Source organism: Falco naumanni, chromosome 1, assembly GCF_017639655.2.
Source record: "Falco naumanni isolate bFalNau1 chromosome 1, bFalNau1.pat, whole genome shotgun sequence".
NCBI lineage: Eukaryota > Metazoa > Chordata > Aves > Falconiformes > Falconidae > Falco > Falco naumanni.
In genome coordinates this window covers 106,710,972-106,734,589 of record NC_054054.1, presented here as the reverse complement: position 1 = coordinate 106,734,589, position 23,618 = coordinate 106,710,972, and the positions used below count along the sequence as shown (strand labels likewise).

General features: G+C 39.9%; 1 protein-coding gene and 2 non-coding genes across 4 annotated transcripts; all 3 read left to right on the top strand.

Annotated features, from left to right (window-relative positions):
* Nucleotides 1-560: 560 nt before the first annotated feature.
* NCBP3 (nuclear cap binding subunit 3) lies at nt 561-23,123 on the top strand. 2 transcript variants are annotated; one of them, XM_040615186.1, is made up of 18 exons: nt 561-752; nt 2,541-2,606; nt 4,264-4,369; nt 5,301-5,426; nt 7,762-7,890; nt 10,197-10,270; nt 11,183-11,291; nt 12,045-12,144; nt 12,472-12,578; nt 13,697-13,982; nt 14,807-14,964; nt 16,136-16,300; nt 16,809-20,557; nt 20,837-20,895; nt 21,604-21,627; nt 22,127-22,204; nt 22,461-22,517; nt 22,954-23,123. In XM_040615186.1, the coding sequence occupies exons 1-13, from the start codon at nt 600-602 to the stop codon at nt 17,042-17,044; spliced, it is 1,815 nt and encodes a 604-aa protein (XP_040471120.1). In that variant the 5' UTR covers nt 561-599; the 3' UTR covers nt 17,045-20,557; nt 20,837-20,895; nt 21,604-21,627; nt 22,127-22,204; nt 22,461-22,517; nt 22,954-23,123. The 2 variants fall into 2 exon arrangements, with proteins under 2 accessions (XP_040471120.1, XP_040471130.1); XM_040615196.1 differs by lacking the exon at nt 21,604-21,627.
* LOC121082795 lies at nt 21,905-21,979 on the top strand. The gene has a single exon (XR_005826124.1). It is a non-coding gene; the product is annotated as a small nucleolar RNA SNORD49 (small nucleolar RNA).
* On the top strand, nt 22,808-22,881 carry LOC121082806. The gene has a single exon (XR_005826136.1). It is a non-coding gene; the product is annotated as a small nucleolar RNA SNORD65 (small nucleolar RNA).
* Nucleotides 23,124-23,618: the final 495 nt, after the last annotated feature.

Below are 23,618 nucleotides of genomic sequence, written 5' to 3'. Positions count from 1 at the left end.
GACAGATAAAACCAGCTTTATTTAGGCGGGAGGAGACAGGGCTTCTCTCCCTGACAGCCTGAACCCCTCGGGTGGGAAAACAGCACCTGACAAGGAGATCTGAGCCCGAGCACGACAGGATACAGACACTGCTTATTTTATCAGAGGTGTAAAATTCCGGCGGGATCTTCCTACAGCGTGGAGGGAAGGGGGGAAAAAATGACCATTTTCAGAATTCAGATCGCTTTTTAAAAAATCGCTGCAGGAGGCAGAGCTGCTGTGGCAAGGCCTGCGCCTTCCAGCCGCCGCCCGCGGGTGGTTCCGTGTGTCCGGGCTCACCCCGGTGGCACGGCGCCGAGCGGCGCGGCCGACCGTGCGTGGGGAAGATGGCGGGGTTGCCTCCCCGCTCGCCGTAGCACTGGAGGACCGGCGGCTGCGCCGCTGTCTCCTCGTGTCTCTATGACCGTGGTCGGCGCCTTAGCGTGCTGTCCCCCAGCTGGCTCTCGCCTCGGGTGGCGCTCTAGCCACCCTGGCGTCTCGGTGGAGGCTCTGGGCGGCGGCGCTCTGTGCCGCGGCGGTGCCGTCTCGCTGGTCGGGCGGAGGGCGGGCCTGGCGGAGCCATGGCGGCCGTGCGGGGCCTGCGGATCTCGGTGAAGGCGGAGGCAACGGCGACAACGGCTGAGCCTCGCGGCCCGGAGCCTGAGCCCATGGAAGTGGAAGAGGGCGAGCTGGAGACCATCCCTGTGAGGCGCTCGCTCCGGGAGCTCATTCCGGTGAGGGGCGTGAGGTGTGGTCACGGGCAGGGGACACGGGGAGGGACTGGCCCCTAAGCGGGCGCAGCGTCCGTGAGGGCGACGAGTGTGGCGGGGTGGTGGTCTGCGGGGCTCGGTAAGGTCATGTAGGGGTACATTCGTGGGAAAAGGGGTGACGTGGGGTGGGGGGTGCGTGCGGGAAGGTGATGGGCTGAAGATTGGGGGCATGAGGGGGCTTGGGGGATAAGGAGGGTGTGGGGGCAAGTAAAGGGAAGCGGCCGGGATGTGCTTGGGAAGGAAGGGAATGAAGGGGATGGTGGAGAGCAGGATTTGGGCTGTAGTGGAGAGCAGGATTTGGGGTGTAGTGGCAGACTGTAGAGGAAAGCTGTGGGTGGGAGAGTGTGAAAGGAGTGCTTGATGCAAGAACATGGGGAGCACTTAGGGTGGGGAGCGGGGGGGCGGCCCTGGGAGGACTGAGTGGGAGGCACTGGGAATGTGGGTGCTGATGAGTGGGTTTTGAGGGATTCCCTTCTCATCGTAACCCCCCTTCCCCTTTTTCATGTTTGCTGATTGTTCCTGTTCTTGTACAAATTCTAGTAAGATTAGGATTTAATACCTAAAAGTGGGTCAGAGTTCTTTTAAACTCCTAAGTAGTCTTTTGCTCACAAAACTTGTGTGGAAATTACTTCAGAAACTAATCTCTAATTAGCTGATCCACCAACATGCTTGAGCTTCTACCAAGTGCATGGCCTATGAGACAGCACCCTACTGTACTTCTTTGTGCTCCGTAAGTCAGCCTTAGTGGGAGTTTTTAACTTTAAAAATAATGTTTATTTTGCTTTTCTTTTTAGTAACTCTAAACATTTGGCAGCTTTAGACAAACTTGTATGCTGTTACTAAGAAAAGTAGTTAAGATTGCGTGTACTTTGGTATTTCTGAACTGACTGGCCTACTTTCTGAAAAAAAAGTCCTTTAGCCAAAATAATTAGAGCAGCGCAAGTGTAAAGAACACGTTTACTCCTAAAGAAAGCAAGATGTGTTCTTCCAGCTCCAAACTTCTGCCAGGTGATGGTCCTGAGGGTGCCAGAGTGAAGAGGTGCCATTTTTACATATGCAAAAAATGGAGGGGACAGAATTGGGTCATTTGTCCAGGGTCTGTGTGGTTTAATGCTGTTGTGTGAAGTCAGGTGTCCTGATTGATGGAAATGAGTCTCATCATTTTTTTCTCACTTTGTTCTCTACTTTTACCCTTTATCAGTAGGGTCATACCAAAACAGTAGTTTCATCTTTCTGGTATTTGGAAGTTAGGTTTGAAATAATGATAGGAAGAAAAAGTTACTTGTGTAATTGTGGTTGTGGCTCAGTGTTCAGACTTTACAGATGTGAAGCTTCATATTGGCACTTCAGGAGTCAGGTATCACTGTTAAATCTGTGCGTGTTTTACAAGGAAATTATACCTGAAACCAGAATTGTGGAAGTTTTAGTTAGGAAAGGTGTTTGGTGACTTCTCCTGTATGGCTGAGAGAGTAAGTAAAAACCTTAGCAGTGGCAGGCACAGAAACTACATTTTTCCAAAGGAAAGAATCCTTACAGTAAAGGAAATTTGGTTCAGTTCATATGCTTTTACCTTAGCTGATACCAGTGAGAGTTATTGCTTGTTTACCTGTCTGTCTAGGGATGTAGCTTGGAGTAAGGATCAAGGGAAAGAGGATGTGTTTCTTAGAGAAACGGCCAGGTTTTTTTCCAGCATAGCAGTTGCGTTGCTTCTGGTGTTCATTGAGTTTTCATCATCATTTTGCTTTGTTTCAGGACACTAGTAGGAGATACGAAAACAAAGCTGGAAGTTTCATTACTGGAATAGACGTAACCTCCAAGGTAATTTTTGTGCCGATTCTTCAACATATTCTAATTATTGCTACCAGAAAGGAGGAACCATTTCATTTATGTTTTCCCCAACATACACAAAAGCTTAGTGTCATGTTCATATAGTTGGCATTTTTCAACCGCTAGGGAATTTTCCTTTTGTTGGTTGTGGCCTGTATCAGGACATGATCTCTCTCGTAAACTGTGAGAATTAGCATTTTTAAGTTACAAAAATTTGCGTGCCAAAACCTGGAAATGTTTCTATAGAAATTGCCTTTGTGCCACTTGACTTTGCAAAAACAAAGCCCTCTGAGACAAGCCAGCTGTGGGTTTTCCTCTTAGGTGAGTGACAGAAGGAAGAACAAGTGCTTGGCAGGAAAATCTGGTTTCATTGCCTTGTATCTTCCAAGGGCATCTTATTGTTTAAGACATAGTTTGAAGAATGTGAACAGCTGTTGCATTTAAATAACTTAAAGTTACATAATTCTGTGGAACTTCAGGAACTTAATCCTACAGCTCATCTCTGTACATCTAATACCGAATTTGCTGTTGTTTCATATTGTACGGTTGACCACTATATTTAGCATTTGGTGCTGGGGAAACAGCATTTAATCATATACTTCGTAGGACTGACACAATTTTACATGTTCTAACAGATGAATCCCCACCACAACAATGTGCTGATAAATCATGTGTTCCTGTTTTGCATTAGTGAAGCTCAGAAGATTGTGCTTATCAAAAAGTACAAAAAGGGTTCTAGATGAAGAGTGAAAATCAGCTTTTTGGCTTAAATATCTAGCTTGTGTGTTTTGTAATTCAGTAAAGAATTCAAAGTTCCCCTGGTTAGGGGAAAGCTGTTATCTTTTGTTACGTTCTTTAATGATGCAACTCTGAAAAACTTTTAAGACATGTGGCCAAAGATGTTTTGGCAATCTTTAAAAACTAGTAAAAAGCCCATGTTTATTTGGAAGTCGTTGGTGGCAGGTTTTGCTTAATCGCAGTTTCTGTTCCAAATTTGGCTTTGGTTATTAAGGTCCAAAAACCTATAATACTTCCTAATAAATTCTCTGGAATAAGGAGCTGCTTAGTCAGTTTCAAAAATTGCACAAGATCCACGTAAGCTGTTGCTCATGAGCTGTTCAAAAGCAGCCTGAATTGGCCAGTCTAAATAAGATCTCTACAGTCAGCACTCCAGCTAGCGTTGTTAAATTAATGTTCAGAGAGACAAGTTTAAATTTTTTTATATATTTAAAAAACAGACAGTGAAAAAACTCTGTAGTCTTCAAAGATGAATTATCCATGTGGTGGAAATGCTTGCTTTAAGAGAGCTTTGTTTTGAGCGCAGCCTCTGTACACTTATTAGGAAGGAAAAGAAAAATGTTACTGTTCATCATGGAGTCTGAGCATTGTCTGAGATACCTTGTTTTCCACACATCTTGATTCCCATTATGTTGCTGAACCTACATTAGAACTATTATGTGGCACAGAAATATTTTGGTGCATTATTTCTACATTCTGAAACTTACGGGTCTCTTTAGAACTAATAGAGTTATTAATACAGATTGTTGCTTTCTGGTAGATTTTATTTTAAATATCTGGTCCTTCAGTGCAACTTTCTGGGAATGCTGCTGTGATTCCTGTTTTGAGTGCATTGTTTTGTGTTTTGCAGGAAGCAATTGAGAAAAAGGAACAAAGAGCAAAACGCTTTCATTTTCGAGCTGAAGTGAATCTTGCCCAAAGGAATGTGGCGCTGGATCGGGACATGATGAAGAAAGGTACAAATGTGTCCAACAGTCAAGAAGAAAAGTTACTTTTGTTTAGTTCCTCACAGTTCCTTTATTTGATTTATCCTATAGTGTTTCCTGCATCCCCAGAGATTTTTGCCATATTGTTGTCAAAAGAAATCACTTTGGGTTTTTTTCACCTTTTTGATTCAATGTAATTATTTTTTAAATTACTTGACAGTTACCAGTTCACTCCTTATTTTACTTTTTTTTTTTTTTTTTTTTTTTTTTCCTTATTTACCAGGCCTCCTTTTCTGGATCAGTGCTGCTTTAAGACCCTTTAAATTCTTTGAAAAAAACCAGACCTTGAGCACTGTGTATAGGCAGAGGACTCTGTGTCCCATGCACAGCAAGGTCAGATTCTGTGCTGTATGCACAATGAAACTGGACTGATCGCACACATGCTCTTAGACAGCAAGCTGGGTGTGTTAGAGTATAAGCAGATCAGCCGGGAGACATGTGCACAACAGCTTGGCTGCTTTGGCATCCATTTAGTTCTCAAGGCACTTTTTCCAACTGGCAGCTTGGATAAGCCATGGCCTATAACAGCTCTCCGTCAGATGATAAAAGTGAAAGTGTTTTGTACACATGCCTGGGTCATTAGTATTCTGGCTCTTCAGTACTCAAGGGTAATGCTTTGGCAGCAGTTAAAAAACAAGTGTTTTTAAGGGAGTTTGATAGCTATGCTGTACCTGCATCTACCAATGCTTGTAATGTTACCTCTCTTCTCAATTTATTGAAGTTTTGCATTGTGGAAGAATAATTCAAGTTACAGTGTTTAGAATGGTGTACATCATGCTTTACTTTAATTAGCTTCCCTTTAGTTTATTTTAAATGTTTGGTTTATAAACCTGTATGTTACCAATGTAAAAGCTTGTTCAATAGAAATAAGTACCAGTTTTGTATCTCTTCTTCTTCATAGCAATTCCTAAAGTGAGACTGGACACAATTTACATTTGTGGAGTGGATGAGATGAGTACACAGGACATCTTTGCGTACTTCAAAGAGTATCCTCCTGCTCATATTGAGTGGTTAGATGATACATCGTGTAAGTAAATAGAGTCTTTTGTCTGTAATTTTTACTCTCTCTTTTTATTTTATTTTTTTTTTAGCTATCAGTCATAGCTGAACTTCAGATGTCTTAGTGGCTTTCAAAGTCAGTGATCTTTGTCTGTCTCAGTTTCCCTTAGTCAAAAGAGATTTAAAAGGGAAGAATTAATAATGTCGTAAGAATCAAACCCACTATCTGGTTGAGTATTTGTTATTGGAAGGAGGTAGCATAGAATAACTTAGAGGTGACTTAAATGAAAAAGAAAAAAAAGTCTGTTTGTGCTGCTTACATCTTTATATAAGTAGTATCGCTGTTTGTGAGTGTCAAAAAAGGCGATCTACTGTGAGAGAAGGTTATTGAGCTGTGTGCAGTTAGGCAGGTTAGTATGGTTTTGTGCTGTGAAGGAGCAGACTTGTTGCTGTATTTGTTTAGTGCATTCTCAAGGAGAAATCAGTGGGTGGAAGAAGGTAGCAGCTGAATGTGATTTACATAGATTAGAAAAGTAATGTAAACTCACATTGCAAGGGCTGTTTCAGGGAGTAAGCATGCAGTGAGATTGCCAGAATGATACAACGTTGTTGCCAGCCATGCTTTCTTCAGTGGCAGTGAAGATTCTGCAAGCTCTATTTGCCACAGCTGGGTGTTGGATCATGGACCTGGAAGGCTCTGAGATTGTCATGCGGCTAGAAACTCTGTAACTGAAATAATATGAAAAGAAGCAGGAGCCAGCGCAGGTTTTTGGATTAGATTGGGATTGTTGGAAACTGGTTTATTGATGAGCATGGCCACAACCTGAGAATTAGTAGGGTAGTTCCCTGGAATGACCCTGAAGGAATTATGTTCCATGCAAGACAAAAGAAACAGTATGCTACAGAATGTTGGTAACCCTGAAGTCACTGTGTATGACGGCTTGATAGGCTGCCACAAGCTGACAAAAAAATTGAACCCTGGGTAGACAAATGCAGTGAAGAGCTGCTAGGTGAACCTGTGGTGATGCATAAGCTAGGAAGTGCACAGCTTAACTCTATGAGGGTGCATTTCTAAGATTGTCTGATTGTCCTTTTTCTGTCTGATTATCCTTTTACCTAAAGTTACATAGTAAATTTAGCATGGAACCAGAGTGTACTTAGAGTGCAAAAACAGAGTCGTAACAATACTTTAGCCAGTTATAGTTAAAGCACAACTCTTTTAGTGATTGATTTTCATGCTGTATCTGAGTTAGCATGCCAGCTACACTTGGTGAAAATACTGAGAAAAAGCACTGTCTTCTCAGCACAGATTTGCATCACAGCATGGCAAAAATTTTAACATTCCCGACTGAATTCCATCTCAAGGTGTCTTAGTGCAAAGGTGAACTTAGCCAGTGTTCTGTCTTTCAAACTCATGAACATAAAATGATAAAGGCTTTGAAAATTTGGAGATGTGAAGAGCAGGTAGGCATATGTAGATGAAAAAATACTAGCCAGTCATTGAAGTTAGTGTCTGGCTCTTCTTCACCCTTGTAAAAGTTATCTATTCAAGTAATTTAAGAGAGAATCTCTTATTTTGGGACACTAGTTTTCTTGATATCTGAATACAGTCTGCTTAACAGCAGAGCAGTAAATGAGATTTGTTGTTTTATTTGAACTGAATGCATCCATGCAGAAAGCTTTTGTTCAAAACCTGTTTCTAAGCAGTTTTATCTCTTTCAATTTCAACATCTATGAAACACGTTTTATTGGCCTAATAAGTTTTATTTTAGTGCCACCTGTTGAGGCATGTGCGAGGCATATATACTGAATCATATTGTTAACCTGTGTACATGATAATCTGTGCAAAGTGCTTGAGCAGTCTCTCCTGTTTTCCCCTATTTTCCTGCTTTTTGGAAAAGATTAACAGTATTCTGCAGTAAAGTCCAAGGTTCTGTTCAATTGCCAAAGGGAAAAAAATCAAGGCTTCTTCCCTCTCTCTCCCACCCCGCCCCCTTAATCACATTTGTGTGCCAACACATACATGAAATACACTGACCTGGATTCAGTATCCTAATTTGCTGTGCTCGGGAAGCACTCTCTAATGTATATGATTGGGCATTTCAATTATTTTGGTTTTAATCAGTTGTTGTGTGTGTTTTTCGTAATGTGATGAAAGTTTTGTGTCCTTCAGAATTTCAAGTGCATTAAAGAATATGACTCTCCCTGCAAGAGATATATCCGATTCCTTTTTTTTTGTCATGTCACCATATAAAAGTGTTTCTGAACTTTTGTTAGTGATTTCCCTCCAGTAAGGCAGCGTGTGTGGCTGCTTGATTATACAAACTGCATCTTGTTTTTGTGTGTGTTTATGTATGTCATAGGTAACGTGGTCTGGCTTGATGAAGTAACAGCAACACGGGCTCTAATAAATATGAGTTCGTTGCCTGATCAGGAGAAGACAAAAAGCAGAGAAAACAATGAGGAGAAGACAGCTGAAAAAAACAAGAAAGGTAGATTGAGATATGCATATATAGACATCATCTAGTTAAATCAATGAAACTTTAAACTTGTGCTTGGGTACTGCATAATCTAAATTACTGAAGGAGCTTCTGTCATATAGTTTCAGGTAAATGTATTCTGCCACTTTAAAAAAGGCTTTCATCTTGGAAACCTTTTGAAGAAGCTGCTTCTTAAAAGGTGGGTTGGAGCTAGACCAAAAGCAGTAATTCAGTCGATACTGAACTTGTTAGATGCAGGGTCATGTTTAGATATGATATTTATAGTGGTATGTGTTGCACAGAAGTAAGTCTGTGTGTACAAAGGCAGTAAAAGGATGGATTCTAAGCGTGGGAAAAGCAGGTGTAAGAAAATGTCCTATTTTTGAAATAACATGGTTGATTCCTTTCCTGATACACCACCATCCTTTAAGTATGTGGTTCACACTGATGTGACAATGTATCACTTCACGACACCACTGTATATCATCTCTAAATCTGGCCACTATACTTGCAAGAAAGAAGCAGACTGAAAGGTCAGTTGTGAAAGAGCCAAGCAGCAAAAGTACATCTTCATTTTGAGATAAATCTGGTACCTGAATGCCTTAATCATAAATTTATTTTACTTTTATGGGTGTAAGTTAAAAGTCGGGCTTTTGCTACCTTAGTACTGTTTTCCTGTTAGGCTGGTGTGATAAATTGCCGTGGTTCCAAGTACTGTACCATACAGTACAAAGCAAAGAGTTACTGTATGTTAATTAACTCTTCCATAGATTTTGTGTAAACATGCTATATGAACAAAATGCTAATAGCCAGTCTCTTTATTCGATATTTACAGTGCTACCAAAAGGCTTTCTAGAAAGTTTGGGGTTTAGGACTTTGTTAAACTTGTGGATCCTTCTAACTGATCCCCTTTTCTTGTTGCTTTTCTCCACAATGCAGTGGCTCCTCAACCATCCGTGTGACTTTAATTTTTGGGCATATGTTGATAATGCTTCAAGTAAGACTTGTTAAGTTTTTGGAGATCAGTGACTGTCTTCTTTAAATGGAACATAAATATATGTATTTAATCTTGTTGGCTACAAATTACATACTATGTTATCATTATACCGCATCTCAAAATAAAAACTGTCATGTAAATTACTCCTGTTCGTCTGGAAAAGTGGGATATTGGATACAAGTACAAACTGTTCAATTACATCTTAAGGTGTGAGATGCCTGCAGATACACTGGAGTAATCTGGCTTAGTTGCATTCCTTTTTTAGATAGGAATTTGAGGGCTATTCAGACATTTAGAGAAGCAAGAGACTTCTATATATAAATATGCTAAATTTAACATTTTACTGTAAGTTTATTATTTGGGGGGAAAAAGTGCTTAATTCTGTCCCTAATGGAACTTCATTATTCCGGTTTGGATTTGTCGAATTTGTTTACCTAAATTCTCTCTTTGGTTTCAGTTTGGTTAATTGTGCTTTTCTCTTTGAACTTGAGTATGTTTTCAGGATCTTTTGAACAGCTGCTGTTCTGTATTTTAAGTTTTCAAGTCTGTTGTTGAATGAGATTAAGATAAGGTACTCTGAAATGTAAAGAGGTCTTTTTTTAGTCTTAGGTTGATGAAGTATTTTGAGATCTTTGCATGATATTGGTATATGTTGATGGCTGTCTATATTCCCTACCTCTTTTTAATTTCTTTTTTTTTTTCCTGAGGACTGTTTGGGAAAAAAAATATTCCAATATCTATTTGCTTACTCTGAGCTAAAAAGAACCCCAAAAAATCTATGCAAGCATCTCACAATTTTAGTAGTTCTGGAAGCATGCACTCTTCTGCTAGTTATTTCACTCAAAATTAAGTCACTGAGGTTTTTATTTTTCCTCCTGCTCTCTCTCAGGAACTTCTAAACTTTTGAATAATAACCTGGTTTACACTGTTAGTATTGGAAACTTGTAGGTACTTGCAGCTTTTTAAAGGGAGACTGGAGGAAATAGGCTTTTATATGCCTTTTACAGTCTTGGCCTTGCTGATATCTGTCATACCCTGAAATGCAGTGCAATTTCATTTGCTTTCAAAGACATTAATAATCAATGTATGCTGCTGCAGGCGGTTATCTGCACAGGGACTGCCTAGTTAATATTATGCTGTGCTTATGTGTGCTTCAAATCCCTGTAGACATTTACTGTTTTGATTATTCTCTAGGCTGCACAGAAGAAAGGATAACACCTTCAGCTTGATTTCAGAGAATGTAGGTGATAATAATCAAATGTGACTGACACACTAAAATGGAGTTTTGTTTTTTTTTCCCCCCAATTATTTTCCTTTTTAGAAAAACAGGAAGAAAGTTCTGATGATGAGACAGAAGAAGGCGAGGTTGAGGATGACAATCCAAGTGATGTTGAGGTCAGTACAGAAGGAAAGGGAAAACACTATTACGGGATTTTTGTTCTGACTCGTGTAAAGTCTTCATAACATTATAGTTTTAACCATGTATATTTGCAATTCACAATGTAATTATCAAAGTAAATTAGATGGGGAAATGACAGGAACTGCAGGTATGCTGTTGGTGTAGAAGAGCTATGGAAGAGTGTTTTGTAAAAGTAGATTTTGAAGAATAGATAGGGCATCCAGCATGTAAATGCTAGGCTGGCTGCTCCTTTCTGCTGAGAGGAGGCAATGAAAGAACAATAATGGAAGGCAACTGCCTTTCAGCAGTGAAGGCAGTGCTTAAAGAGACAAATAGGATTTAGGCTTTCCATAAATATGTGTGGGAATCAGCATACACATTGATGTTTTGTAAGTAATTTAATCTTCACTGGCTGAATATATAATAGGTGTGATTAGCATTTTCTTTGAGTGGCTCAGTGAACACTCGTACATCATGGAAGTCTGAATTGAGTTTCTATAAAGCAGATATAAATGAAAAAGCATTTTAGTCATTGTGTTGAGGGCATAAGAACTTGTTAGTAAAACCATTTAGATACAAAACAAGCAAACAAATCAAAATTTTTGGTGTCCAAATTGTGCTATTTATTTTCTGCATTTCAGTTAATAGTACAGTGTCATCTGAAAATGCCTGGATTTAATAATCTGATACAATGTTATGAAGGAAGAGAAGGAAATACTTCAAATCTTCAGGGCAAGATACTTTAAAAATTCATGTTAGTTTGTCAAGAAAAAAAACAGAGTTCATTTGAACATAATTAGAAAAGTAACTTTCTTTAATAATCAGTTGATTGCTTCTCTGTAAGCAATCAATTTTTGTTCAACAGTAATGTATTTTTGAGTCCAGAATACCTTTTTTGCCCCCCAAAGTTGGATGCCCTCTCCCAGGTAGAAGAGGATTCTCTCCTGCGTAATGATCTTCGCCCTGCCAATAAACTGGCTAAAGGAAACAAGCTATTCATGAGATTTGCTACTAAAGGTAAATGAACAGCTTAACAAGCTGTTGTTAATAATGAATTCGCTGCTTGTTGTAGTTTTATTTGTTGACTAATTCATGACTTGAAGTACCTGATTTTCATTTGCAAAATTGTTAGGTTTTTTGCTAATAGTTAGGTATTAAGATTATGCAATAAATCCACATTTAATGTGTGAATTAAATTCAAGTTGTATGAAAATTGTTGTATATTAAAAATTTTATCTTGGTCTCAGGGCATTCTTCACAATACCATAGAATAGGTTTTATGATGCCCTTCTTCACAGAGGTAAATTTCACATTTTATAAATAAGAAAATAATTTGAGATGCAGGTGAGGTAATCGTGGAAATTACCGCTAAATACAGGTGAGATATTACATGATATTTATGAGTAAAATGAAGATCTGTGTAATGTCTAGACCATGTGGGAGCTGACATACCCATAAAGAAAAAAAGGTCATGAATAAGGTAAGTAGCCTCTAGCAGTTGCAGTGGGGTATAATGCTCTGTTCAGCTGATATGTAGGAACTCAGTCTCCCTAGAATGAAGTTTCTAGACACAAATAAAACTGTGGTGGTAGGAGAAATTTCAGAGGTGTCAGCAAAATTGTATCCTTCATGAAGAAGGCTGAATTACTGCTGATCCGTAAGACATACTTGGTCTTACTTTCACTCTGTGTCTTTGACTGGATGATTATTTGTTTTTATGCTAGTGTTGTAAGATACATTCTAAGAGGCGAATACTTTATGTTTTTTCAGATGACAAAAAAGAGCTGGGAGCAGCGAGGCGAAGCCAGTATTACATGAAATATGGCAATCCAAATTATGGAGGCATGAAAGGGATTCTTAGCAATTCTTGGTGAGTACTGGATAGAGGAATTGGAACATTGCAGTTGATTGGACAAGGTAGTCTAAAATTTGTGAATTTTCTTTCTATTGAGTTTACGTAGATGCTTCTTATGTGTACATAATGTTTTTGCAATGTGACTATGGATTTGCAAGGGAAGTATTGTCTCATGAAAATAATGTTTGTATTCAAAACATTCAGAACAGATCTCTGACGGAGATTTATGTCTTCTGCCATGAGAGTAAGTGATAATTGCATATGCTTAATCTGGGACTGAATATGGCTCATTCATTATGCGTTTTCTGTGACAGGAATGTCATTCTTTTTGTGATGTTTCAGGAAACGAAGATACCATTCACGTCGAATCCATCGGGATGTGATAAAGAAAAGGACACTTATTGGGGATGATGTTGGCTTGACTCCTCCTTATAAACATCGTCATTCAGGTAATTGATGCCAATATGTCGTCGACCCTGTAAGAACACAGCTGGGGAACAAAGGGCTGGAAAGGGCCTTAAACAATGGCCCATCTAATCCCCTGTGTGAAAGTGAAGTGTACTTCTAAAAATAGATCTTAATCACGTTTTAAGAGTTTGCAGGAACAACTGTGGGAGAAACTTCATGCTGGTCATTAGCTTACCAAAATAGCTGCTATTTTCAATTTTTCTTTTACAAATGTAGGACATGGGGACTTACAGCATCAAGGGCAAAAAGAAGAGATAACTTCTTCAAACTTCTTGGCCATTTGTCTTACTTGCTGTGTCAATTCTTCCAGTCTATGAAAAAGCAAGTGCTAGATGTAGAACAACAAAGATTAGAAAATTGTATTAATTAGACTTGAATATCTTCATCTACTCCCTAAGGTAGGGGGTGTGCATTAAAAGAATAATTGGTGTAAAGATCATTGATGTGAGACAAATATGTCAAAGTTTCATATGAATGGCCTGTTGAAAATAACAGCCATCAATGTATCAAATCTCACAGAAGATTTTGCATGTTGATAATGTGTTTTCTGAAAAGATGCTTGCACACTGCGGATTTAATTTAAAACATTACAAACAACTTAAATTTTTAAGTTGTTGATTTATATTTAAATCAGTATATGTGATAAATTCATCCAAATGATACATGTGTTCTTTATGGCATTTCTTCTTACAGGATTTAAAAGGATTATCACAGAGCCTGCAGTTGTCACATCAAACTCTGCAAGATCGTAGGAACTGTTATACCTAGTTCAGGAAGTATGAACTGAACTACTGCAAGAGGCAGTTTTGTTTAAATATTCAGTCCAGCTTTATGCTTGAGCAGGCTTTTGAGATGTGAACACTGTGGCCTTTTTTTTGTTCTGTGGTGATTTTCTTCCTCTTAGGCTATTCTGTAGTGTGGATTCCCCTTGGAATACTTTGCAAAATGTTCTCTCTCTTTAGCCTTGGAGAACTACAAAGACTCATTTGTAGTGGATCATTAATTAGAGCAGTTTTTGTTTTTTCCTTGGTTTTGGTTTTAAAGTACCTTACATGAGTGATAAAATTCAGTTTATCAGAATCAATTTGTTTTGCCTCAGGCTTAGTAAATGTTCCTGAAGAGCCTATTGAGGAGGAAGAAGAGGAGGAGGAGGATCAGGATATGGATGAAGATGACAGAGTTGTGGTAGAGTACCGTGATGAACTGCAAGCTTTCAAACAGTCCCGAGACCGCAGTGCAGCAAGACGATCGAGTGCTAGTGCATCTGATTCCGATGAAATGGACTATGATCTTGAACTGAAAATGATATCAACACCCTCTCCCAAAAAGAGCATGAAAATGACCATGTATGCAGATGAGGTAGAATCACAACTGAAAAATATTAGGTAAAATTTTCTTATTCTTTAGAAGTATCAGTGAAAAAGCATTCTAAATTTTAATCAGTGACAAAGTTGTCGGAGCTTAAAGACAAACTACTGAAGCTACTTTTTCAAATCTTAACATAATTTTGTAGTAGATATTTTTAAAAGAAATACAGAAAATAGTGATACAGGCTTTTAATTATAATTAACTTTTAAAAAATAATACCTTTCTTTGCAGATTTCTGTAACCGTGCTTATTGATAATAATGAAGCTTAAAGTGGAATCAATAGAAATTTGTGCAAGCCAGTGCAATTAACTTTTTGCATTTCATTGCTAGGCCAGGGAGAAATAACTCCTTTTTCTCTTTTCCCTTCACCCCTTCCTCTTTTCTCAGAAAGAAGATTAACTCTGAAGTGTTGATGATAAAAAGGAATTGATGTTCATTATGGGCGTATTAACCAAAATCACATGTATTGTAGATTATTAAAATAACTTCTACCATGAATCCCTTCAGTAGTAGAATTATACTTCATTATAATGTCAAGTCCTTTAACAGTTTTGAGGTTGCTTATCTGCTCTGAATTTTGACCTGGAGGCACAGCCTTAAGGAGACAAACCTGATACCTGCCTTGAAATGGATACCAAGGTGTTCATGTGATTATTGCTAAACTTAGGATTCTGACTGGAACACGTGCTCTCCTAAGGAATGTTCTTACCTCTGTTTCTCAGTAGAGAAATCCTGATACTACTGTTCTGTATGATGTAATTTTGCATACAAGAAGATTTAAGAACTGTACTAGTTTTTATTTTATTTAAGGGACATTAAATCTATTTTAATTATTTTTAGAAATTCTATGCGAGCAGATAGCATAGCAACCAGTAACATCAAAAATCGGATTGGCAGTAAAGGATCATCAGAGAAAGTTGCAGATGTAAGACTACTGTTAGAAGAAAAACGTCAGAATAACAGTGCGCCACGTCAGCCAAACAGCACTGTAAAATCAGGTAATTTTAAACTTACATTGTGCAGAATTGTGACTGACTCATTAAAATGGTTGCGTTCATTTCACATCTGTGCTCCACTGCAACTAACAAACCTGAGAGAATTCTCTTCAGCAGCAGTTTCTGCATTCATGCATTTAATTTTTCCTCACTGAGAGACTGAGTTGGGGATTGCTTTCGGGAAAAATGAAGTACTTTTGAGTGAAAGAGTGATGTTTATATTCATCCATTTTCTTTGCCTGTGTCTGTTTCCCTCCACTTTGTCCTTTTTGATTTGTTTACTCCTTGAGGCAGAGATTCTGTGCAACTCTGAGAAACATGGCACATGGGGAGGCTCATGTACAAAATCAAATGTGAAACACTAGCTAGTTCTATGAAAGAGCATGTGTTACATGAATATGGATGGTTTTTTCAATTGGCAGGTTTATTTCTGGACTTAATTGACTATTGCTGTTTTGACTTGGGTATGTGTAATTTCAGCTACTTCTGACATATGTGGTATCCAGAGGATTATCTGACTAATAAGTGAAAGATACTCTTTTGTATCAATGTAATGTAGAACTCACGTTAGTGTATTTTGGGGCTCTGACAAGTTGACACCTAACACCCTTCGCATTTTTGTTTGAACCCTCTTTAAAACTAGGGGCTTCTACTAAACCAGACAAACTTCAGAATGTAAGATTGACATCATGGGTAAAGTATCAATATATTTAGGATTCTTATATTGTAGTTTTCATTTTATGCTGCAAAATAAAAGGAAACATTAGAATTCTAAAGCCAGGTATCTATTATTTGAAAAGATTCATTGAAGATAAACCAGTTTTCATATAATCTTAACTCATGCTGGATGCATAACATGCTGTGCTGCTAAAACAGAAATGCAGCAAGCAATAGGATAACTGACTTTGCTGATCTTTTGGACAGAGTGCAACATGAAAACATTAAATGTCAAATTTATTGCCAAAAAAAAAAAAATGTCTGCATAAATTGTATTGCAGACATTGCCAGGACTGAAATCTAAGTATGAAAGACTTAAATGAGAAGACTACAGAAAAAAATAAAAACAGTCTAGTTTCAAGTTGTACAAATTGTCAACAAGCATAAAACTAACTGGCAGAACTAGAGTAAATGCAACATGCTTTTTTGTCATTTTAATCACTGAAAATATCCCTAGATGTGCGGCAACGACTGGGAAAAAGACCACATTCTCCAGAAATTAAACCTCCAAGTAGTACCTCTGCTCCTCGTCGAGAACCAATATCAGATGTACACAGCCGGTTAGGAATCCCCAAACAAGATGTAAAAGGCCTCTATTCTGATACCAGAGAGAAGAAATCAGGTTAGTTTTATGGAGAAAACGTAATACTGCAATTCGTTTAATTTTGGAGTATAAGAGAAATTTCAGCAGAAGATCATGTAAAATTAATGATTAATTAGCAGATGTTTGTTCAGAGCTTTGAAATCTGAGTACATATAGGTAGGTTGAGCTGAGTGTTTTTATGAGCAATATTTTTATGTACATATGCTTAAAAGTAGAGGACTACTTTAAAACTGTGGTCAAAACAGGGCACTAAAATAAGCGTAATGAATGCAATTGGCACTTCAGACCTGTTTGTAGCAAACTCTGCAAATGGGGGAAAAACAGTGAACAAGGCTGCACTGAGCCTCCCATATTTAACTTCAGCTGCTGCTTCAAAGCTAAGTTCTGTGCCAAACATCAAGGTGGGAGGCGTACGAGGAGTTCAAAGAGATGCAGTGAATTTACGACTAGATTCCTCAGACTTCCTCCAGAATTCCTTATAGTCCTGTCTTTTTTTTTGTAAAATCTTTGTTTTTCATCTGATTAGGTAATTTATGGACCCGATTAGGATCTGCTCCGAAGACACAAGAAAAGACTTCAGATAAACCTGAAAACTCTGTGGCATCTCCAGAGGAAGATGATTCAGAGCTCCAGCGGGTTTGGGGTGCTCTTATTAAGGAAAAAGAACAGTCTCGACAAAAAAAGAGTCGATTGGATAATTTACCATCTCTACAAATTGAAATCAGCCGAGAAAGCAGTTCTGGATCAGACTCTGAATCATGATTGTTTTTACATGCTGGTCCTCAAGCTTATGACTCCGCAGTGTGGCAAGTTTTCCTTTGCCCAAAAAGCTGGACACTGGCAAAGACTCTGCAGCGAAGGTTCCAGAAGTGTCTCTGTTCCTTTTATACAAAAACAGAGATACGTATACCACTTGAAACCTAAAGCAATCACGTTTGTCTGGAGTCTGTGGTTGGCCCCGTGTTACGTAGGGCATTGTCTTCTATGTTTATGACAGCAAACCTGTAGTTAATTATAGCAAAACACTTTTCCCCAAGCTTTGAACTTAAAAGAAGAGGCAGAAATGCTCTGTATTTTTAAGAAGACCTTTTTGTTGTTAATATTTGTAACATGGAGCCTTTTAACAAAATATTTTACACAGTTCATCCAAAGAACAGGGCATTTCATAATCAACAACATTGCCTTGCCCTTCTGGCTCTTACCAGCACCTTTCCTTTCCTCTTGAGGTAATAACAATAATGCTTCCTGGGTAGGCAGCCAGCAAGGATAAAGCATGAAGGGACTGTCATGTTCCCTTCTTCCAAAATACTGAATGTAAATCTAAGTTAAACGTTTTAGTACAGTGAAATGTCACATAGTATCCAAGTAGCATCACTGCTCTCAAGGAATTCTCATTTATTTCGGTGATACTATGTTCTGCTGTAGTAGGGATTGAGATGTTCAAGACTGCAAAGCTGGATGTTTGAGAACTGTGCAAATTCCCAATGGTTTGATTTTTTTTTTTTTTTTTGTTACATGATGAGACATTTTCTTTCATCTCTTATTTGAAGAAATGTAACAATTTAAAAGCATACATTTTTATATTTGTGAGAATTTTCCCGTTGGCCATGGTGAAAGCTATAGTGGTGTTTTCCTATGTGCTGTTTAATTATATATGTATAACTGAAAGAGAAAAGGAAAACTATAGAATCACTGTCTCATGTCAATATATTTTTTGAATGTTCTTACTGTATAGTACATGTGGATGTGGACACCGTTAACTTGTTACATTCAGCTTTTTTACCTGCATACCCTCTTTAAGTAGGAAAAAGGTTTGATCAGTGTGCAACTGCAATTTTTTTCTTGCTGGCTGTGGCATTTATTTTGTTTGCCAGTAATTCTGAGTAAGGAATAATGCTAGCGCATCACATCCTGGTAAACAGAACAGGTGGCAAAAACATTGTCTGCTACATTTTGATAGTCTGAAAATTTGTTTGCATTTCTATGCACCCTGTTTCCTAGGTTCTGTCAGTCCAAAATGTCTATGAATATCTCTTCCCCTTTCTGCTTTTTAACAAACAAATGTTTTCTCTTCCCCTCCCCCCCCACCTAATTTTGTACTAAGTTGAAGTAGGTTTGAAGCTTCACAAAAGCAAGGAATCTGCAATTAACTTTTCTTACTGCTTTATTATGTGTAAGAATAGGAGCATGTAAAATGAAAGGTACAGTGACTAGAAGGGTAATCTGGGGACTGACTGGGCTTCAAGACTTATTATTCCCGTGTTTTGTGACACTCATCCTTGATTTTATATTTAATTATTGAATATATAAATATGTCTCATAAAGTACTGTTGAGAGTAAATGACTGCAATGTCTGATCACTGTAATAATTCATTTTAACGTGTGCTTTCATTAATATATCTTTCAAAGCCTTCAAATAGAATCATACCCATACCATACCTGTTTCTCAAGATCCTGATAAAATTTGTTTAACTGGTGTCTTTTTGCCAGCAAACCTTTGTGTTGTATTACTGCTTTGAATCAGTTATAACCTTTTCTTTTCCTGAAAAGAGGTGGTAGATATGAATCATCACCTGGTCTATGAAGACAGGCTTCTGCATTGTTGTGAACTCATTTTTAGGCTCAGGAACCGGTTGTGCTTCACGGTTAATGTTGCTGGTAACCGCTGTGTTTCCATGTAACTACTCATAATTTGAGCCCGGTGAAGGACAGACTAACTGGTCTGAAGGGCAGAACGACAGTAGAGAATCGCTTCCACTGATAGAAAAGATCTGAACCGATGGATGTGTGAAGTCGGGAAAAGCGATGTAGGCAAAGGCTTGTGTTTGAGGAAGGGTAGCCATTAACACCGGTTCTGTCTTCCAGGTAGTCATTAGCATGCCTTGCAAATGACTGCACGTTAAGTCGGGTCTGCTTATGGTTTGGGGGGAGGGCTGTGTGTATTAACGAGACCGTGGTAGCTTAGCAGCAAGAAAAATAGTTTACTGTTGAAGGGACCTATAGAGAAGGGTGGTTTTCTAATGTAATTGAGTATTTGTCTGGTTTTGCTTTTTGATGATGTACAGAGAAGCCTTGAAAAGTGTTTGCTGGTGTCAGGAATTCTAGCTTTGGTCTTCTTTAATTACCTGAACATGAACTGCTGGGGTTTGTTAATGAAAAATGAGCACTGCATCTTCGGTGAACACTTTTTTTCTCAGCATGGTTAACTGAAGCCTGTCTGACCTAGAGGGAGAGTGCATTGAGAATGTTCTTTAAGTCCCCTTCTCCTCGTGGTCAGCTGTTTTGCTCTTAGCTAATGTGTTCTTGACCTTTACCTGAAATCCCAGGTATTACTGCCTTCAAAGGAGTTGGATGCCGAATTTAATGTTCTGATACAGAGGCATGTAACCTATGTATTTTACTCAAATGAACTTACGTTGAAAATTGCAAGCAGGAGTGTGACTTTGGCTTTTGCTGGAGCATCCATGCCTTGGAGGGAAAAATGGTTCTGGATTTAGGTGAACATTTTTAGTTCCCTTTAGAGATTGTAGGACCAGAGTAGTCCTCCTTCCAGCAAGCTTTTGTGGTTTTCAGGTGTATTTTTTGGGAAATGGTTCAGTTGACTGTTTCGTGTTGCAAAAAAATCGGCGTAGGAGCTATGGGCCCTGTGCCTGCAGCTGTCCTCAGGCAGGCTCTGGATGTTTGGTGCCCATGGTGAGACTTGAAAGTGAAGGCTTTTGATTTTGTTGTGTTTTATTTTGAAGATGATGGCCCACATGTTTTAACAGGGAAGAGGAAAGTGGAAAAAACCCTTTCCAGCTCCAAGATGACTTGATAATGTGAAAATAACGAAACTTATTTAAACAGCTATTCAATTCTCAAGAAAAGCGGTCTGAAATGGCACTGAGCTATGCTGGAACACCCTATCGGAGCAGCGCTGCGCTGGGCCCGGTGCGGGCCTGGCGCCTTCCCAGGGCCGGGCTGAGCCCGCCTGCCTGCCGGGACGGTCTGCCCCGGCCCAGCCGTCCTGAACCCGCTGCCCAGCGCTCAGCCGAGCGGGGGGATGCCTCGGACCAGGGTCGAGCGAGGCTGAGGAAGCCCAAAGGCCCAGCTCCCCGCCGCTCCCGCCCGGAAGGAGGACAACGCAGGAAACGGATGCCTCGGCCCGCCCCCGCCGCGCTGGAGCAGTGGCACTGCCCGCCTACCCCCCCTCCCGCTGAGGCGTGGTACGTCCCAAGCCTTTATAAAGGGCCGCCGCGCTCTTGGTCGTCCTTTCGCCCTGCGTATCTGCTGCAGGTGGGTTGGCGGCAAGGGTTGCTGGGCGTTGCGGGAGGCGGGTTAGGGGCGAGGCGGAGAGAGGCGCCCGTGTCATTTAGGCTGAGGTGAGGGCCCCCACCATGCCGGCAGTGGTGGCGTCCGCCGGGCCTCCCCGTCCCTAGGGCCGCTCGGCCTGGGACCGACCATTAGAGGGAAGGAGGGGGGGTGTTGTTTGAGGAGAGCGGGCCGCCATTGGTGACGCAAGGGACGGGTGTGGCCTCGGAACACATGGCGCCTGACCCCCCTTTGTCTCCTCAGGGCCGGCCATGGAGGCGGGACGGGCGCCGGGCGCTGCCGGCCGCCGGAACGGCTCCCCGGTAAGTTGAAGCGGCTGGGTTGGGAGGCCTGGGAGCTCGCTGTGCGGCTGAGGTAACGCCGTGCTGCCTCGGGCGGGCTCCCGCCGCCTGCAGCGGGGTCGGGAGGGTGAGGCCTGTTTGCCGTCGGTTGTTTTCTCCTCACGGGCCGCCCGGCTGCTTCCAGGCCGGTTGCTTGTTGCCCACAGCATCGCATGCTGCTGGGGCAGAGTCCTGCCAGGCTCAGGGCTCCTTTACGGCTGCGCATCTGCCGTTCCTGCCTGGCCTTCCTATGGATTTTTATTTTTATGGCGCTGTCTTTATAGCAGACAGGTCACTTTTATGGTGGTTCCATGTGCCAGCCCCTTCCTGTGCAGTGGACGTGACAGCCTTAGCATTGGTGGCCTGTGGAATTTCAGTTTAAAAATGGCCCTTGTAAACGCAGGCTAGCAAGGTGCATATGGGAGATTGACCTGTTTTTAGTCAGGAAATTTAGCAGAGAGGATTGTTGGCTACTAAAAGCTGTCTGATATGAATATTTTGGTGATTCATGGTATCATCACCAATATGGGTGGAATTACAAGCAGACTGTTGGACGTGAGGTTCTGGTTTTCATGGGGGTTTGTTTTGTTTTTTTTCCCTTGGATAAACCTGCTTCTAAATTTTCCAAGGTTTTCTAAAATTACTGCTGAAGAGTATCCTAGTAACATTCTTTTGCTTTTACTTCCACAGCGGAAGGACGTCTTGAAGTAGAGAGTAAGTTAAAGTTTCATTTTGTACTAAGGTGTGCAGTTACTTTCTGGGCCTTTGTGTACATGCTAAAGATGTAAAGCAGTTAAATGCAGGGTTGTTAGTCAAAAATAACCTGTAACAATTACATCTTATGAAAAGTTAAATAAAAACTCATCAAAACTAATTTTACCTGCCATTAACTGAGCTAATGCCTTTTATAAAACAAAGGAAAATGTACAACTGCTGTTCAAGATGGAACAATTACTGTATTTTAAGTAATGAAACACAAAAATAGTTAGCTGTTGATGATGATAACCCTGAATAGGAAGTGCCGTCAGATGCGAGAACTGACGATAACCTTCTTATTTGTCTGAAATACAGCTATGTGCATGCAGAGTTTGAGTTCTAGAAATTGTCTTCTAGAACTAAACAGGCAACTTTTTATTTATGATTGCTTTCTGTGAAAAGAGCTCTTGTAATATCTAACATTGCTTCATGTCCATCTCTTTCACTTCATCTGCAGTGCCTGATCTTTCCAGATAAACATGACACAGTTAGGACTGGAAGCAGGTTGCTCTTTGGAGGTGGCCCTGATGTGAAGGTGAGTGATGAATTTCACTGGACCTTGTAGAGCTTTATACCAGGTAGCATCCAAGCTGAGAATTAATCAGGTTTATAGGCTGCCAGAAGCTCAAGAAGCTTATTTTGTTAGTTTATACTTGATAGCTTGATTCAATCTGCTTTCTCTCCTCTCTTCCTCAAAATTTAATGCCTGGTACTTGTATCTCTATGTAGGTATAGCTTGCAGGTCTCTGCTAATATCTAATTGTTACTACTGTCTACCACTTGATTTACAGCTCTTCACAAGTCCTGTGGAAGGTAGTGAAGACAGCAAGAGCATGATGTTCTTCTGGGTGAGTTTAATAGTTGGTGTGCGGTTAATGCGACTGTCTTTTGGCTACAGTCTAAGAAAAATTGCCTAGTTGAGAATATTCTTATGGACTGTTTCCATTTCTGTATGTTCTTAGCTCTAAAAGTCCAATGAATGAAGTACTAGGCCTAAAAATACTTGATTAAACTAAAATATGGGCAGTAAATATATGAGCATCTGTTTCCTGCGCTACAGTTGTGTTGACAGCACTGTAGACCAAAGGGATAAAGACCTTGTTTCTGCTAGAAATGTATCAATTTACCCAAAGATATCATATGATGAAACTAACCAAAAATTGCTGGAATTACCGGCAGATTGACTGGTGGTGAGCAATGGTTTTTCTGATGGTATCTCTTAGATTAACAAATAGGTTGATACTTAGTGTTGAATGGTTAACTTACCTATGCTGCTTATTGCAGGTGTTGATGCTGAAAAGGTCTGAGGAAGGCGGAGTCCCATGAAACATGTGCGTGAGCTTGGGGACTACTGTTTGTAAAGTCTGCAAATTTCTCTGCCCTAAGATGTTAAGAAATGGTAACAGTTACACTGTTTTGATGACGCATACATTAAAATTCTCTCTCAATCCCTACCCCTTTGCCAACTGAGTCTGGTTTTGTCACTTCACTGCATTGAGGAATGACTTTCCATTCATTACACAACACATTTTTGATAAACATAGAGAGCGCTCCTATAATTTGCTATAATATGATAAAATAGATGTACGCACACCACAGTATAATTAATGCAGGTAATGTAAATGGGGTTTAGTTGCATAAGCATTCTAGCTGGTAATTTACTTTAAACAGTTTAAACAATTGATGCCAATACTGCTGCTGCAATTACTGGAGAGATTAGGCCTTTAACACCTCTACAGCAAGAGGAGCAAATGCAACTATTTCTGTAGCTTGTTTTCAAGGCTTGCTATTGTAGTATTTTGGCCTCAACCTTTTTTTTTTTTTTTTTTTTTAAAGTCCACTATAGAGGTAGCAGAATCTGTAACTGCAGCAGTAGCATTCTAGCCAATGTGCTGCATCTCTTCTAAGTAATGGTCTGTACGACTCTTAAAATTTAATGCCAGATGTGC